Below are 18,278 nucleotides of genomic sequence, written 5' to 3' on the forward strand. Positions count from 1 at the left end.
GGTAAAAAATGTAGGTAGTGTAAATTACTCCAGAAATTAGATAAAAGAAGATGTAAGAATGGCAGTGAGAAGAGAGAATCAGGTTAAGACCAGTTTTTCAACATAGGAGATGAGAGAGGAGAATATGAGAAAGACAATAGTGTAAAAAGAATCAGAGAGGACTTCCCTCGTGGTGCAGTGGTTGAGTCTGCCTGCCGATGCAGGGGACACGAGTTCGTGCCCCGGTCCGGGAAGATCCCACATGCCGCGGAGCAGCTGGGCCCGTGAGCCATGGCCGCTGAGCCTGCGCATCCGGAGCCTGTGCTCCGCAACAGGAGAGGCCACAACAGTGAGAGGCCCACGTACCGCAAAAAAAAAAAAAAAACCAATCAGAGGTACTTGAGGTTTTGTAGGAGCAGGAAGGTACAGTATCAAGGTTGAATTTGAGGGGTTTACAGAAAGAAAATGATGAATTGGCATTGTCCGCTCCATTGTGTTTGGGAATGGACAGCATATTGATTCGAATACTCAGAGGCAGAAGGGAGGTGTGAGAACAAAGCTCGTGCCAACCAGACTTGATATTCTTAGTTGAAGGCATTCTGTGGTTCTGTCCCCTCCTTACCCCAGGTTATTCTATTTAAACACAACTCTGAGATCCTGGCCCTGTAATTAGAATTTATTTACTCTTGCTGAGATTTTGCTTTCAGCTCTGATTTACTGAGATTATTGCCTCAGCTCACCTTTTTGTTTCATTGTGCTTTGGTCCTCTTGGCTAATACGTTACGTAAAATTAAACAAGCACATTGATGAATTCATCTGTTTTCAAGATATTTTATTATAAATGTTGAAATTTTTTATTCCTCCCATTGTTTTAAGGAATCTCAAACTCTCCAAAGAATACTAATAATCGTTCTTCATTATGATTTCTGTTGTATTGTTTTATTGTTTATGGAGAATTAATTTATATTTATGTACTAAAATATAACATTCTTGACATCTTTTTATAAATACTGAGAAATATACTTGTCATATGCTTGTGGGTTTCTCTTCTACATATGTGACAGCACAGCTACATCAGTTTAATTGACCTTGGCAATCTGCATCTGCCAGTGATGTGTCCCTGAGGGACGGTTTCTGCAATTTTAAGCTGTGGCTTATTGAAGAACTTGTGTGTCACAATACAATTAAGTCTATATAAAAAAATCATCTCATGCATAACATTAAGTTGACTAAAAGTTCCTATTTCAAAACCATTTCTTGTTTTAAAGCTACCTCAGAGTGTCTTTGTTTTTTAAATAAGCTCATTCGAACATAGTAGTGATTAAAGCAGAAAATTAACATAAATCTTGAATGTTTGGTATGAATTAAGGATGTTTTCCTTCCTTTTAAAGACTGCATAAAATTTCAGGCACCATAACATTTAACACATTTCTATCCCATTTGCAGAATAATATAGACTGTGAATAAGCACGTTTTGGGATTCTTTTTCAAGTTCTTTTTCTGTTCATCTCTGGAACTACCAGGACATATGCTGCAGTCTCCAGCAGGATGCAATCTCATGGAAATCTGTGGGGAAACTGTGTATGATCATAACAGAAAATCCCTCTTCCCCCACCCCTATTATTTTATAAACAAGAAAGAAAATAATACAGTCCTTCTATTAATATTCATTTAACACTTCATAGGATATGGCAAGCAGTTATTTGGTTTGCAAATGTAAATATACATTTTTCATCCACTTATGCTTTCATTCCTTCCAAGCTAGATAAAGGCAAAACAGAAGATGTCCTTCTGAGACTTATTTTTATTGTATTCCAAGTTAAACGTATCAGCAGAGATGTAAGAGAGCTGTGAGGAGTCCATAGAAGGATAGTTACAATGACGAGGAGGATGAAAGTCCCTCTAATAAGAAGCAGCTAAATAAATGAACTCCTTCCTGACAAATTATGAATAAAAGCATATAGATTTTTTTCACTGAATCCTTAATTTGAGTTCTAAATTAAATACTTTGGAGCTTTAAAAATATGATTAAGTAATAGAAATAGCTACATTTCAAAAGAGTCATCGAAATCGTGAAAAGTGTTATTAGGATCCACAATCAGAATCAACAAAGTTTCAAAAAATTAATTAATCCCCTCTCTCTGTCTCTCATGTTTAAATATTGAGTCCACTGTGCCTACAGGGAAACGATCCTAATCACTTGATGTTCAAGTTGTAATGAATAGTCATTCTTGTGTTAGCTGCTTAGTGCCACTGATTGAAAACATTTCGGACCCACTAAAGCATCGCTTATATTCTTATAAGCTGTCCATGTTCTATTTTTTTCAATTTTTTCAATTTTTTCAATGATCCTTAATCATTTGGACAAAGAAAAAGTTAAAATATTAGATATTAAAATGCAAACAAATGATCTCTATTTTGATTGATGTAAGCTTTGCTATACTATTTAATAACATCATAACCAATTACTTGATCTCATTTTTTCTATTTATTTCTTAAATGAAACTATGAACATGTTAAACATGTTAAACTCTAAAAAGAGTAGGGGGAAAATTAAATAGGTGATTTTCAAAAGAGGTCTGAGATAATTTTTACTGTGAGAGAAAAATTCTGTTTTGGAATACAGTGTCATAGTTATTTGATTATTTGTGAGGTTAGTTGGATGTTACAAATGATACAAAAATTAAAAGTTTATATTCAGGTCTGACTTCAAGTTATAATTGAGTTAAATATTGAGGAAAGAGAGCATATTTTAAAAAGTAAACATGAGTATGTATGAATGTTTAGAGACATAAAGTAATACAAAGTGTATCCAATGGAAAGACCCATGAGTAGAATAGTGCTTTTGAATTCACAAATAAATATTCCTAGGTTGACTTATAGTGTTGGTGCTAAATATTTTAAGAAATGTAAGAATTACTTATTAAACTTCTAGTAATGTCTCCTATTTATTGACTGAGTTAGTGATAGAGCTCTAATATTAAAGTGAATCATACCATATGCATTTGTAAATCATAAAAAAGTTATAAAGCACGTTACTCATGAACTTCAACTTAATTCAGCAAGCATTTATTCAGCATCTACTATTTAAGGTGCACTTTACTGAAGAGTAGATTCAAGTTTTGCGAGACCTGAAGCCTATATAACTTGAGGACTTTCTATAAAAAAGAAAAAAGTTACAAATTCAAATTTAGGTCTTGAAAGAGGCCCATGCAAGTGAGGGACCCTGAAGCTTAGGCTTCAATAACTTCACAGTATATATGTCTTTGACTTTAATAGCTGCTGTGGGAAATCAAAGATAACTAAGGCATAATCCCTGCATTGCTCAAGCTTAGAGTGAAATCTGTGCTAATCTTCAAGGATATTCTTGTAAAAAAATGAGGAAAATGTATAAAAGAGCTTTGATCTCCTAGTGAAATAATTTTGAATTTCTTCTCATTTAAAGACCGTCTTTATTTCAGATCTCTATGTAGGACAAGGTTGTATCAAAGTCTTGGACAAATAAGGTCATTTCTTATACAGGAGAATTATTTTTTACCCCTTGCATCTGAGTGTGTGTGTGTGTGTGTATGTCTCTATACCATTCAATGATGGTGTGTTACAGTTACCATTATTATAATAGGTTGAATTGACGAGCCATGCTCACTATCGACGTTTTGCAACTCAGGTTACTGTCAACAGATGGTAGTGATGATCTGTTATGCAACAGGGAGCAAATGCTAAAGGTCTCTTTTCATGTGACCTTTAAAGACAATAGAAAAATCTTCTCAGAATGCCATTCTGTATTGAAAATAATTACATGAATATTTAATTTTACTCTCAATGAAGGGTGAAATTGCATCAGAGATACAAACAATAGAAGATTTTTAAATAAAAACCTGAGCATGATGGCATTGATCCATCTACTCATCCATCCATCCATCCATCCATCCATCCATTGAATTGAGTGTCTCTTATGTTTTAAGTGCTGTGCTAGGCTTGGTGGCACAGTGGTAAGCAGCATAGCATCTTGTTCTCATAGAACCTACAGTCTTGTGGGGAAAACACAATCAACAGTAGTCCCTTAATAGTTTTCTAGAATTCTAATATTCTTCAAGTAGAAAGCTACAAATGTGCACCAGTGTTTATTTTTATGGGTTTTTTTCTATTATTGCTCAGAAAAAAATAATTTTAGAATAACATTTGGCTATTTTATTTTAAACTTAAATTATTCATCTATTCAACAACTAATTTTTGTATTCTAAGAACTTCCAATATTTTCTCCTTCTGTTTATATTATTATATTTTCTTTTCAATTGGAGTAAAAAATAGCTCCCTTAGTCTATCTTGAGAAGCTGTGCTTAAAATTCATGATATGAATACCTGGAAAGAACATTTTATCTTAAACACTGGCTCAGTTTGCTCCATCATATATGGTACTGTCTACCGTTCTTTATTTCTTCTCTAGATCAACCCCTTAATCTAACTTAGTTTCTTTTATCTTTTCCAAATATCCAGATCCTGTGACGAGTGAGTTTCCTTTAGGTAATTTTTCTTAAAGGGACTCAACCTCTTCCTTTTCCTGACATGTTTAGATTCATTGGAACACAGCATATTTAGCAGATAATTTAAATCTCTTTTACAGAGCAATTTCCACAAGGAACTAATGTTAATGGTTGCATTTGTAGATTTTTACAAAATAAAACAGAAATTGCTGGCTAAATGTAACTGTATTCTGGGTCCATTAAATCTCTTAACATGAAGTGTAAGTAATTTGATGGAAACGTAGAAGATATTGTCTTGTTTTGTTCATAAAACTTGCTGTGAAAGAAAGAGATTGGCAGTTGATTCAAATTCACAATATAACTTACATCTGTGTTACACAGGAATAAATTTGGGATCATACGAGTAGTAACAAATTTGTGAAAATAATGGTAATGGACAAAGTTTTAGAAAATGCGTTTTATAACCATTAGAATATTTAAAGGACTGTAGTCTGCCAAACTTCTTACACATAAATACCAGATCTGAAACATTGCCCAAATCTGTGGTCTTTAACACCTACATGTGAGTTTTATTTTGAATCGGTTAAGTCAGTACACTTTGAATGTGTTGTTAACTAAGATATTTCATTAACTTTCCATTTTTATGGTTCATTAAAAACAGTTGTTTGAATCCCTAGAACAATAATTACATCATAATTTTTCTTAATTTTTAAATTAATTTTATGTGATGCACAGATTAGTCATTGCCTGTTGTCTTTCACTTTTTTCCAGTAAAAGAAGCCTTGAGCCCTATAAAATTTAACAGATGGGATCTCCCAGAAGTAGATCCAGAAACTATGCAAACCAGTGAACCATGGGTGTTTGCAGGTGGTGATGTTGTTGGCATGGCTAACACTACAGTGGAATCCGTGAATGATGGAAAGCAAGCCTCTTGGTACATTCACAAATATATACAGGTAGGTGTTTGCCATCAATTTCAGTTAATTTTTTCCAATGGATAAGTACTTCTTTATTTTTGCTACTCATTCATATGAGCATTTCTATAAGGTATATAGTAATTATATATGCAATAGGTCACATACATATTTACTTGGATAAAATTTTTTTAATGTGGACTGGATAGCAGACCTGTTTAGGTGATTGAAAATTCATTTGTGCATTCCTACCAGTGGAATACTATGAAGTTATTTGTCCTGTATTCAAGATAGTTATCAATGCTTAAAGACATAGATAATACATTTATCAAATCTGGATGATATGCAGTATGATATAGAATCTATATTCCTAATAATCTTGCACAGTCCAGAAAATTATGTTGTCTGTCCATGTGGATCAGTGAGTTCCTATTCACTTCCTAAATTATATGCACCTAATTGAAAAGAAAACAAATATTTTATAAATTTCAATTGTAATTATGTTTTCACTATTTGCTGTTATGATACAAATGCAGAATGTAAAAATGATAAAATATAAAGTTAAACGTACTCTGGTACAGTAGTTTTGTGCTCTTGGGGAGAAAAGCCATATCTACTAGATATCAGTTGTCTTACTTTTTGACAAAATACTCTGTTCTTTTCTTTTTTTTTTTTTTTTTTTTTGTTACACGGGCCTCTCACTGTTGTGGCCTCTCCCCTTGCGGAGCACAGCCTCCGGACGCACAGGCTCAACGGCCATGGCTCACAGGCCCAGCCGCTCCGCGGCATGTGGGATCTTCCCAGACCGGGGCACAAACCCGTGTCCCCTGCATCGGCAGGCGGACTCTCAACCACTGCGCCACCAGGGAAGCCCTACTCTGTTCTTTTCTTGCTCTATAATTTAACTAAATGTAGACACAGTAACCTCATTTACATAAAATGTTTCTGGAAAAGTTTGCTCTTGTAAATAAAATCCTTATTTTTCTTTCCTATTCAAGAAAGGCTCTAAATTCACGAAATAATTCCTGCCTCCCTTCTTTTGGTTTCTTTGGTTTCTCACATGCTAGCACAATTCACTTTGTCTTTAATGTTTCCGTTTCCTTGAATATTTTTCTTCCTCTTTGTCACCACCATTTAGTCTATTCTGGTTGTTCTCTACTCTTTCTGTAATTCATCCATGACTACTTACTTACTAGGTAGGGCCTGGACTTGGTACTGATTACATCATATTTTTTATATTCAGTTAACCAACCTACTCCCACCTCACCTCAGCATCTCTGAGTAGTGGGGCTTGAGATGTTGGGATCTGGGCCAGAGGGTGGTGTGTTGTCCCATAGAGGTAAAGCTCTAAGAATGGGTGTAAACCACAGCCTACTGGTTGTGCATAGAGACAAAGGAAGCAGTGTTTTGGGGAGATGATAAATCTAAAATTAAGAATTCTGTCCAAATCATTCATAAATCCAAAGGGACTAGGCTAGGAAGAAAAGGGGAAAAGGAATGAAATTTTAACAGACAGAAATCTGGGAATACAAAGGAGACATGTCGGTAATGGTTTTGGCTCTAGTTGCTGCAGCATCTGTATTTTGGAGAGTCCATATGGCCTCAGAAATTCACAGCAGGAACAGTTCAAGACAGCTACCCAGGATGGACTCCTGCTTTGGCTTTTTCACTTTTTCTGTCCCCAAACTTATCACTCTTCTAGTTTTCTCATTCTACTCTTATTTCTTATTTTCATAGTGTTATCCCAAGGCTCCTGAGCACGTAACTCCATAATCTGTATCTCCAGTAGGGCATTCTCTTCCATGATCCAGCTGTCTGCTGAACATCTTCACTTGTCTAAACTACATTTCAAATTCACCACTCCATTTGGATATATATCTTACCTACACTTCAGACTCACTTCTTTTAAACCAAACATGATCTCCTAAACTTGTTTCATCTCCAGTATTTAACATTTCTGATTCCTAGAGTCAAATCCTCTACATCAATGGTCCTCAAACTCTGGATTACTCAGACTAATAAAATTTTCAAAATCAATTTGGAAACCAATATAGGGCTGATTGCTTCTTGTTTTGCTGAGTAACAGCATTAAAATAAACACTCAAACACATGAAATTATAATATTTACTCGCATTTATTAACAAGAAAGTTTATGAGAAAAGTAGGAATCAGCACAGTCTCAGAATAGAGATAATTCTTAAGAAAACACAGTTGAAAGATTTATGCTAGTGTGTTCACACACCTATTTTCCTCATAAAACAACACTGCTATACACACCCTTATTTATGAGTTATTTATCTAAATTTTCTTTTCTTCTCTCTCTCAGATATGCCTGGTCAATTCTATCCCTGTAAAGACTTTCATACACTTATTTTAATTGGCTTATTTTTTGTGTGAAATATGATTTTTGGTTGACCAGACATCTCACTGACCAGTCTGTTAACTCCTTGAAGAAATGAAAGTAGACCCAGAAGGGAAAAGGCTTTTGTGCTACGCCAGATAAAACCTAGTGAAGATGTGAATTCAGTTTGCAGAAGTGAAAATGGTGGGAAGGCAGAGATGCTAGAGAGATTTGAAAAGGTAAAATTGAACATAGGCAAGTGGAGAATGGCGTGTGTTATTGTTTTCTAAATATTTAAATCCATTTGTAGCTTTTAAATTAAAAGACATAGAGAATGTTTACTATATTTTATGATGATGGTGGTTTTGTAGTGCTTCACAATTATTATTCAGAAAGATTCTTAAGGGTATTTTTTTTTTTTTTTACTTCACTGTTACCTTTCTACTTCCCTGAATCTGATAAATGTGTGCTGATAAAAATGAGCAATCATTGGGCTTCCCTGGTGGCGCAGTGGTTGAGAGTCTGCCTGCTAATGCAGGGGACACGGGTTCGTGCCCCAGTCCGGGAAGATCGCACATGCCGCGGAGCGGCTGGGCCCGTGAGCCATGGCCGCTGAGCCTTCACGTCCGGAGCCTGTGCTCCGCAAGGGGAGAGGCCTCAACAGTGAGAGGCCCGCTTACCGCAAAAAAAAAGAAAAAAAAAAAATCTTCAGAGGCTCCTCTTTATACTCAAGATAAAGTCCAAACTCCTTAGCTTGTGATACCAATTTGAATTTCCCTTAACACATCAAGATATCTCCTACATCTGGGCCTTTCCCAACTCCACCCATTTCACCTGTCTGTATCACGCTTGTCCTTCAGGTTTTGCTTCCTTCTCCTCTTCCAGAAACACTTTCCTTCTAGTGTGTTCTTTAGCATCCTGTTTCCCTGATTGAAGCCTTCTTACTGGTCTGATGCTACACAAGCCAGTGGCATGCTAGTTTACTAATGTACACTCAAATTAAGGAGTGTATTCATCATTAAATAGGAAAAAACTTAGGGATAATTGATCTTAAAGGAATTTAAAGAAGAATTAAGAAAACTAATATATTTGTTATATAAGTTAATTAGCACTGTAAATAACTAGTGTTTTCTTACCATTGTAGCATTAGTTTAGAAAAATTTATATAGTGCCTGAAGTGTATTCATGAATGAAGGTTTATAACACCTTGTCTTATGTTATACTTTGGGGAAGCATGCAACACTAGATAGTGGACTTAAAAAATGATTTTATACATACATTATAGTATTAATTCCAACGTATAGTATTAAATGTATATCCAATGTATAGTATTAAATCCAATTCAATCATTGCAATTGGATATTTAGAATTTCTTTGAAATACACCTTTTCAGGTAAATGTGATTATTTAAAGACACACATGTTGGGATTTCAGTAATTCCCATAGTTATCTGAAGTGAGCTTCACTTAAATTTTATTAGTTAATTTAATCATTGAGTACCAGCTGTTGGGTCTAACACGACTTTGGGAGGGTACCATAGTGAATAAATGAGGAGAAGTATAATAGAGTAGTTAGAAATTTGAGCTCTGAACTAAACAGATCTGATTTCAACAATACTTTCAAACTGTATGACCTTGGTAAAGTCACTTCATTTCTCTAAGACGTGGTCTTCTTAGGGGTAAAGAAATGATTTATTAATAAAGGAGCAATAATAAAGTTGCTACCCTATTGGGCTTCAGGGAAGAATACATAAGGGAATTTATGGAAAGTTCTTAGTAAAGAGTCTGAGCTCTAAATATTTATTGTTTGTGAATTATTAGAGATTATTCCCTTTGGACTGTTAAAATGGTATCAGAGAAAAATTATAAAATAGGAGATTTGAATAGAAAGTCAAAGTATAGTATTTTAACAGATGAAGATTGAAAGAGGCTGTTTCAGGTCACGATAAGCCATTATCTAGCCATTCATTTATTCATCCATATGCATCCATCTGTCTATCCATGTAGTCATTCATGCATGGATTCATTCATTCATTCAATAAGCAGTGGTTTTTTAAAATGGTGCTTTACAAATAGTTATGGAAGCATACATATAATACAAAATAACAAATGCAATAATAAAAAATGTAAAGGCACGAGGCAGTATGGAAGAGATAATGATCGATTCTTCCTGGAGGTGGGTATCAGGATATGGAGTGAGCAGACTTCATAAAAATCAAGATACACGTAAAGAGGGAAGATAAGAAAAACTGGAAGAATACTGAGTGATTTGAATCGCTGGAACTTAAAGAAACCTACTGGGTAAGATTGCATAGCTTGCCCACTGTGCAAGGGCTACCCAAACAAGGGTACCAGTTGGCTGAAATTCAGACCAAGCTCCACTCACCAAACAATGGCATCTTTTGCTGTGCTGCTTCTATTCAGAGGCAGGAGTGCCTTCCTTGAATTTTCACAAAGGTGCTTTCTGCCTGCTCCCTAAGCCTTGCACCTGTGCTACAGCTTTTTTTTTTTTTTTTTTTTTTTTTCACCAAAAGGCAGTCTGGGCTAGTGGAGGCCCTGAACATGGAGACTATATAGGAAAAATGAGAGAAAGGATCTGGGGTTTATTATACTAGCGTTAGAACATGATGAGAATACCCAGTTTGGGAATTTAATTTGGAGTATGTAATGAGCAGGAATGTGGTAGGAACTGTTTGAATAAAGAAGTGATAGTGTCAGATCTGGAATTTATAGAGAGAGAAATATTTTTCATTTTGTCAACATTTCCCTCCTTGTAAGTCATTATTTTAAAATATTAAACTTCCTCTTCTTTAGTTGTACTAATAAATGATCCAATATGACTTCACCTTACTTGTTTATAATACTATGATATTAGTGGAGTCCAAACATATTTGAGTTTTCTTCTTTCACTTAAAGAGAATACTGACTATCTAAGATAATTTTGACAGTGTACCCAAAGAAAGAGTATGTAACTGAAAGAATGACTACAGGTAAACAAAAAAATTCTATAAATTTTCAAATTTGCACTTGTACTTGTATCTTTGTAATGGATTTATTTAACTAGTGTGTGTGTGTGTATGTGTCTGTGTGTGTGTGTGTGTGTGCATGTATGTGGACAGATGGATAGATAAAAAGTACTGTAATAGGAAAAAAAAGAAATTAACCACATTAACCCATCAGCCTTCCTTCTCTAAAGGAGCTTATAATGATGTTTGAATTCAATTATTTCATCCATGTGATATAGTTAGAGAAAAATATATATGATGTAATAGAAAGCTAAATTTACTATAACAAATAAATGCTAAATTAGTCAAAGAACAGAAATCAATGTTGACTAGAATTATTAGAGAAGACTCAAAAGAAGTAGTCCCTGATTTTTATCCTCTCTGGAACATGCCTTTTATATTCACTTGTCAACCGTTGAAATAACAGCCACTAATTGTTTAGCATCTATCATACATTGTACAGTTTTTGGTTATAATGACCCTGTTAAACAGGCATCATTATCTATGTTTCATAGCTGGTAAAAATACTTTACCAACTTTACCTACTTTACTTTAGGCTCAAATGATAGGCCTATTCAAGGTCAGTATCCTGTTAGAAATGAAGCCAAGATTTGAACACACAAATGTCTAACTGTTAAGTTCCCCTGTACTAAACTACTTCCCTGGTACTTTTCAACTCTGGAATCTTAGTTTTCTTGCCAATTAGCAGCAGTCCTTGATATCTTCCCCTGCAGTATGTGTTAAAATTTAAAAATATAATAATGCAATAGAGCTTCTCCTGAGAGTTCCTCTGTAGTTTGAAACTGAAATTAGAAGATTGTGATTGGAGGCTGTAGTCTGTGTATAACTTAATTCTGGTTAAAAATATACCTTAACCAGAATGATTAAGTGTATAGAAAAGTTCTAGGAATTTGAACTTCCCAGAGAAAGAAAATAGAGGGATAATTAGCTCAGTTAGTATGATTAAAGACTATTTAATTATTAATTGGAGTAAAAATTAGACATTTAATTATATAGGTAAATCCAGACCATTTATCAATGATAAATTGGTTAAATCCAGAACATTTATTTAAAAACACAGGAGTACAAAAAAGTTATCTTGTCCTATGAAACAATAATCAATAATTTTTTGGTTAATCCGAAAAAGTTAGAATGGGGATGCATAAAAAGGATATACACATATATTAAGCATATCATTTTATTTTAATGCATTTAGATATTTTCTCATTTTCATTTCTCTTAAAAAAAAGTAAGCAGGGCCAAGATCTTTTCAATCCAGTCACTGGAGTTCTAGAATATTTCTTATCTAAACCTAAGTATAATATATTGTCTACAACTTCCATTTTTGTTTTTTAAAGTGGAGCCACATTTTCAAGGAACATACATAGCAATTTTCTGGGCAATAAGTCATTTCAGTTGTTTCTGACACACTTAATTTGACAGCATTTGTTTTTTAGTAACTCACCTTTTTATCATATCTTTTGAAAACAATCAACTTAGTTTTCACAGAATCAACCCTCTTTCTTTTCACATTCGTATAGCTCATTGATTTATATAACTTTTATTAACACTTTGAGCCAACACAAATGGGGTAAAGAATGTACAAGTGACTCTTAATAAGCACACAACTCAACAGGTGGAGTAGAAGGTTCATAGGCACACAGGAGCATCCCACCCATTACAAAGATTCAGTACTCCTTGGCTTTCCTTTGTATATCTCAGAGGAAAAGGAGAGAAGAAACTAGTCTAGTGAATCTGTTTGGTGCAAAGAACTTGGTTAAGAGAGTGTAAAAGGTGCCTAAGGTCCTACTTTACCAAAGAGGACCTTAATACCTTAATACCAAATGTTCTTTACAAAAATACAATCATTCAGAAGATTCAGCACTTACTTTGTTCTAGTATTGACATACAAACAAAAATTTAGTCACAAAACGTAGAGGGAAAAAAGGCCATATGATATCTCACCATGCTATGGCCTTCTCTGAGAACTTGGAGATAGAATACAAGCTAAATTCTTCTAAGTCTAATCCTAGATCAGAAGTTTATTTTTCCTAAAGTAATCATGGTAGTTCTCAGAAAATGATCTTGTAAACATGAGACATTTTGTCAAATAAAGCAATCTAAATATATGGAAATTATCTCAAAAGTCACTGGTTTGATTACATCATTAGAGTGATCCTTTAGTCATGTCACTATTCTGTGATTCAGAATTCTATTTTAAATTCACTATCTCTTATATGTAACATTAAAAAAAACAATATTTATTACTGGTAGTGGAAGGGTTTATCTAAATGTACATGCTGCTGCTATGAAAGCAGTTGTGGTACAAAGATAAATATTGAAAGGCAAAAGACAAGAGTTATTAGTGGAAGGATAAATATGGAATTAATAGAAACTCAAATAAAGGACAGAATTTGTATAGAGCTTATTCAACTATAGGCAAGAAATGAAAAGGATAACACCTGGTTTCTTCTAGGTAGAGTTCATGAGAAACTGCAAAGGGTAAGGAAGGAGGCATTGGGTCATGAAACATTAAAAAAAATGTTTTGGGGGCTTCCCTGGTGGCGCAGTGGTTGAGAGTCCACCTGCTGATGCAGGGGACACGGGTTCGTGCCCTGGTCCGGGAAGATCCCACATGCCATGGAGCGGCTGGGCCCGTGAGCCATGGCCGCTGAGGCTGCGCATCCAGAGCCTGTGCTCCGCAACGGGAGAGGCCACAATGGTGAGAGGCCCACGTACCGCAAAAAAAAAAAAAAAAAAAAGTTTTGGTTACTCAGTTTACAAGTGACTTTAGGTGTCAACGAATACTTAGTTACAGAATAGTTGAAGTTAAATAGTTACAGAATACTGTTTATTGGCAGTCAGCATTTGAGGTCAACTTTCTACAACAAAAAGTTAATTTTTTTATTGGTTTAGTTTCAGTGTTCCTTCTATATACATGAGTTTGTCTACATGCATGTTCCCAAATGATATTCTTTTTGTGTTTTCTCAAACTTTACCCTTAATTAAATAAGCTGTGTTCCTATCATAAGTATCCATGTTAAAGTGCCTGATACTGTTATGATTATTTCTTTATGTTATACTTTCCATTTTGTCAATCCCTCCTGAAACTAATTCTTGTGGCAAAATTATCTTAGAATGTATGTACAGGATACACACATAAATATTGGAGCATCATACTAGATCTAAAATGTCTTTCCTAACCCTGTAAGATCACAGAGCACAGGTATATTTTAAGTTTTAGTTTTCTACAGTGTTTTTTCAGCTGAACTTTCTACAGTGTCGTTCGGCTTCAGTGAAGCTTATATGATATTTTAATGAAGATTATAATGAATTTCTCTCACAGTTAATGTATGTAGTATATGGGTATATTTTGAAATAGGTATTTGTAAAGTTCTTCAAAACTATCATAAATTCCTTGCATGGATGACCTGCTTCTCTACTGCTTGAGGTTTTTGTGTATTTTCTTTTGGTGTCATTGAGGCACAAAAGAATAGTTAGTTGTTGAGAGAACTAGATCTCTCAGGGGGTTAGTAATGAGATACAGAGCCTACAACATTTTGGTCACTAGTTCAGATCTGCCCCAGATCAAGAGTGACAGAAAGCCATTACCATCTATCTGATGGTAGTTCAATAGGCTATGTGAAACAAGTTTGTGATTTCAGTACCTAGTGGAGAGAGAGATATGCCATAGTCCCACCATATAGTGAGTGAGTACAACATGGTAGTTGTGGTTTTAAATTGAAGAGAAAAGAGTCATCCAGTCATTGCTAAGTATTTCATTTTCTCTCTGTGAGCTGAGACTCCTCTTGGTGGATTTGTTAATGGAATGTTGTGAGAAAGCTAGGTTTGTGTTCGTGTTTTTTTTGTGATTTGGGGCCATGAGATTCCCATCCAGAGGAATCCCTATCTGTCATTGTCACTAATAGGGTAAAATTCAGCCTCACTAAATTGACTTTTAAAAAGTGATTTCAGTCTCAGATGGTGATTAATTCAAGATTCAAAGTTACATCATTCATGTCTGCTGTTTCTTCAGTGCCCTTCTGCATATATTTTTTAAATGTTTCATTTTCCTCTTTAATAATTAATTTTATCTACATTTGGACATATGACTGAACATTTAGAGAGGCCTATTCATTCTTGTGAATCTTTCACATGGGAAATACTGAGTTAACAACCAAGAATAGAAAATTGTAAGCACACTTTGAAGATGGGGAATTCAAAACTGGGCACAGTGCAGAAGGATCATTGCTATAAAGCTAATTGAATTATGTGCATTCATATCAATAAATGAAATCTTTCACCTTCTGCCATCTTTAGGATTTGAGATTATGTGAAGGATTTTATCTATCTAATACCTTTAGTGAACTGTCAGGTTATTAAAACTTTTTGATTTGGGGGTCTCTTCGAAAGGTCTCTTTCTAAAGAGAAAAAAGTCCTATGTTTATACTTGAAAGATTTATAAGATCACAGCATTTTCTTAATACTGGAATATTTACAATTTTATTTTATATTGGGGTCAATGATTTTCCAAACAAACCCACACTGTTGGATTGTTAAAATTTTAAACCTATCTCTCATAACATCTATGATGTGAAAATAAAGCCCAAAGAATGGTAGTGACAGTGCCTTATGTTTAAGATTTCTGTTCTGGACAAAGATGAACAGTTGCTAAAAAAAATATGACAGTCTGGGATTTTAGAAAACAAACTTAGAAGAAATTATCTATGTCCAAGTCTCTCTTGCTTAGAAGACCTTCAGTGCCAACTTTAAATAAAAGGCAGTTATCATCATCATTGCTTAAAATATCACTTTAATTTCACATCTTCAAAGGCATTCTTTTGCCCTGAAATATACCAGTGGTTTCTACAGTATCTGAAGACCTATGATTTGAGAATTAGAAATTTAAATCACACAGGCTTAATATTAGAGTATTTCCGTTACCCTTTGCAGGTTTTGAGGCAGCTTATTCGACCTTACAGTCTCACCAGGAAGCTAATGGGAAAGCCTTGCAGCAATCTTCACAGGAAAGTTTCCAAATGTCAAGTGTCATCTTTCCAGCTGTTAGATGAATGGGTAGCCAAGAGGCATTTATTTGGGTGTGCAGCCCCTGTGAAATCTGGGTGAGGCAAGAGAAAAGGCTATAATTTGGTGGTTAGTTTACCAGCATTGGTATAGTTGCAAATATCTTAGCCAGGCAAAGACTTCATTTGTGGTTTAATGATTGACAGCCAGCTAGTTTTCTTCTACTTAGGGAATAAAAATGCCTTTCAAAAAAGGCATCATCAATATGTCATACTAATTTTTGAATCCTCCACTGCTTCAAATAAAAACAGTCGTATCAAGGGAGCTGGTTTCTTCTCTAAACCCTTCTCCAACTGAGAGGAGGTAAGGCTATTCAAATGACAGCTGTATTAAAATCTTGAGGCCTATTGAAAAAGTGTCCTTTAAAATATATTTCAAACTCTTTAATTCCTGTGTTAAAAGAAAATTGGTATAAATCATTGGCCACAGTCAGGTTGAAAAACAATGAATATCAATAAAAAGACAGTTTTAAATCATAATGGATTTAGTTTGAGATAGTGATAGCCTCCGAAAAATAATATTGAAGTATGTCATGGCTAAATGCTGTTTCCATGCTAAGTTTTTCCACTTGGTCAGGATCACAGTATTGAGATGACTTCAGCCCAATTTCTCATTGGGAAACTGGACCTTTAGACTGAAAAAGAATCAGAATTGCATATGATCTCATTTTTATCCCTTTCAATGGGAAGTAGTAAAGTTAAATTTGCTTACAGTTATTGAAAAATAAAGTCCATTTTAAGTGCTTGTAAATAAGCATACAATAAACCCCATAGTGCTATCTATAGAATTTGCCTTTGGTGGTACATTCATGTTAATTTTTGGTGTATTCCCTAGCTAATGTTTAAAGTAATTATTAAGTATCAGAGACAATACTTTTTCTATTAAAAATTCAATTTTAATAATGTGTAGCTTTTTGTATATGAAGGGAGATTTATTTTTCATATCATCTATATGTTGTAAAAGGAAATCAAGGAAAAAATGAGGAATGAGCCTATATCTAATGGAGCTATCAAAACAAAACTATCTAGTTGGTGATAGGGGAAGAAAATGCCATGACTAATAAGTAATTTTAACGCCTTTTATTGACTTTGTATAAGGTTCCAAACCTTATTAAATGGCAGCATTTGACCTGAAAAGTAATTTAAAATGAAATTGTCTCCAAAAGGCAGAATATTTCCTTACCAATATAGCTGTAGATTGCTACTTCAGGCAGATAACTCAAGATTAGAATGGGTAGAAAAAATAACTCTGAAAAATCTGATCCATGCCATACAGAACCTGATCTCAGCGTGTGCTGATGTTGAATGAAAGAACTTAGCCACTGCAGTGTCACTTGGTCCAAGTGGGCTATAGGTGTTAAGAATTCTATGCCAAATCTTTAACACCTTAATGCCTAGAGCTGTATGGTGCTAAGGACAATATCACAGTAGAACAAAGAACTAAAAATCTTTAGGTTAGTGGGGAAAATTCAAATGCAAAATAACTCAGTTGAAAATTTGAGCTAGAATTTTATTCTCTGCATTCAATGATTTAGTAAAGTTGACTTTTATACAAGTTGTAAAGAATCCGAGTTTGGGATTGATATGTACACATTACTATATTTAAAATAGATAACCAAAAAGGACCTACTGTATATAGCACAGGGAACTTTTCTCAATATTCTGTAATAACCTAAATGGGAAAAGAATTTGAAAAAGAATAGATACATGTATATGTATAACTGAATCACGTTGCTGTACACCTGAAACTAACACAACACTGTTAATCAACTATACTCCAATATAAAATAAGAATAAAAAAAAAAGAAAATTATCCTGATAAGGTGATGTAATGGAAACCTAAAAGTCAAGACACCTGGGTTCAAGCCCTGACTTAATTATTCATTAATTCTCCCTTCAGACCTTTGGGAATGTCATATTGCCTTTTGGTTATCTCACTAATGGCTCTGAGACAGCACAATGTACTTATAGAGGTGGAATTCCCAGTTTAAAGACTTGAAACCTGTTAAAGTTTCTGATGTGTTATCTTGTGCCTCACTATTTTCATCCATTAAAAGGACAAAATTATAATTTTTTATGGTTCTGAAATCCAAATAATACATGTTAAAAATAAAGAATCTAATCTACTGAATACCTGCTACATGCTCATTTCCTTTTTAGGAGCTTAACATTCATGTTACACTGAAAAATTACCCCTGGAGTAACCATTTTCCCCCCATTTTACAAATTAGAAAACCTATGCTGAAGTTGGTTGAGAGAGATATGAATATCATCTGATTCAACCACTTAATACATAGGGTAGGAAGCTGAAGAACAGACTTTGAAAGATTAAATTCAAGTTATAGGAGAATTGAATAATAGAACTATCTTCTGAAAGGGCTTTAAAATAAGTATGTTAAAGATCCTCAAAGAGATAAAAGACAGCAATAAGATCCACAAAAAAGAACAGGAGAAATGTAATGCCATCGTTAA

General features: G+C 34.4%; 1 protein-coding gene across 3 annotated transcripts in view; it reads left to right on the forward strand.

The window, feature by feature from the left end:
• The window catches only part of DPYD (dihydropyrimidine dehydrogenase), an 811,527-nt gene that overhangs the window by 382,559 nt on the left and 410,690 nt on the right, over positions 1–18,278 (forward strand). For all 3 annotated transcript variants that reach the window (XM_081225179.1, XM_081225181.1, XM_081225180.1), the window contains one exon: positions 5,235–5,419. In XM_081225179.1, coding sequence (XP_081081305.1) covers positions 5,235–5,419 — 185 coding nt within the window. The remainder of the gene's footprint in view (positions 1–5,234; positions 5,420–18,278) is intronic.

Source organism: Mesoplodon bidens (assembly GCF_964165515.1).
Source record: "Mesoplodon bidens genome assembly, chromosome: 2".
Classification (NCBI taxonomy): Eukaryota; Metazoa; Chordata; class Mammalia; order Artiodactyla; family Ziphiidae; genus Mesoplodon; species Mesoplodon bidens.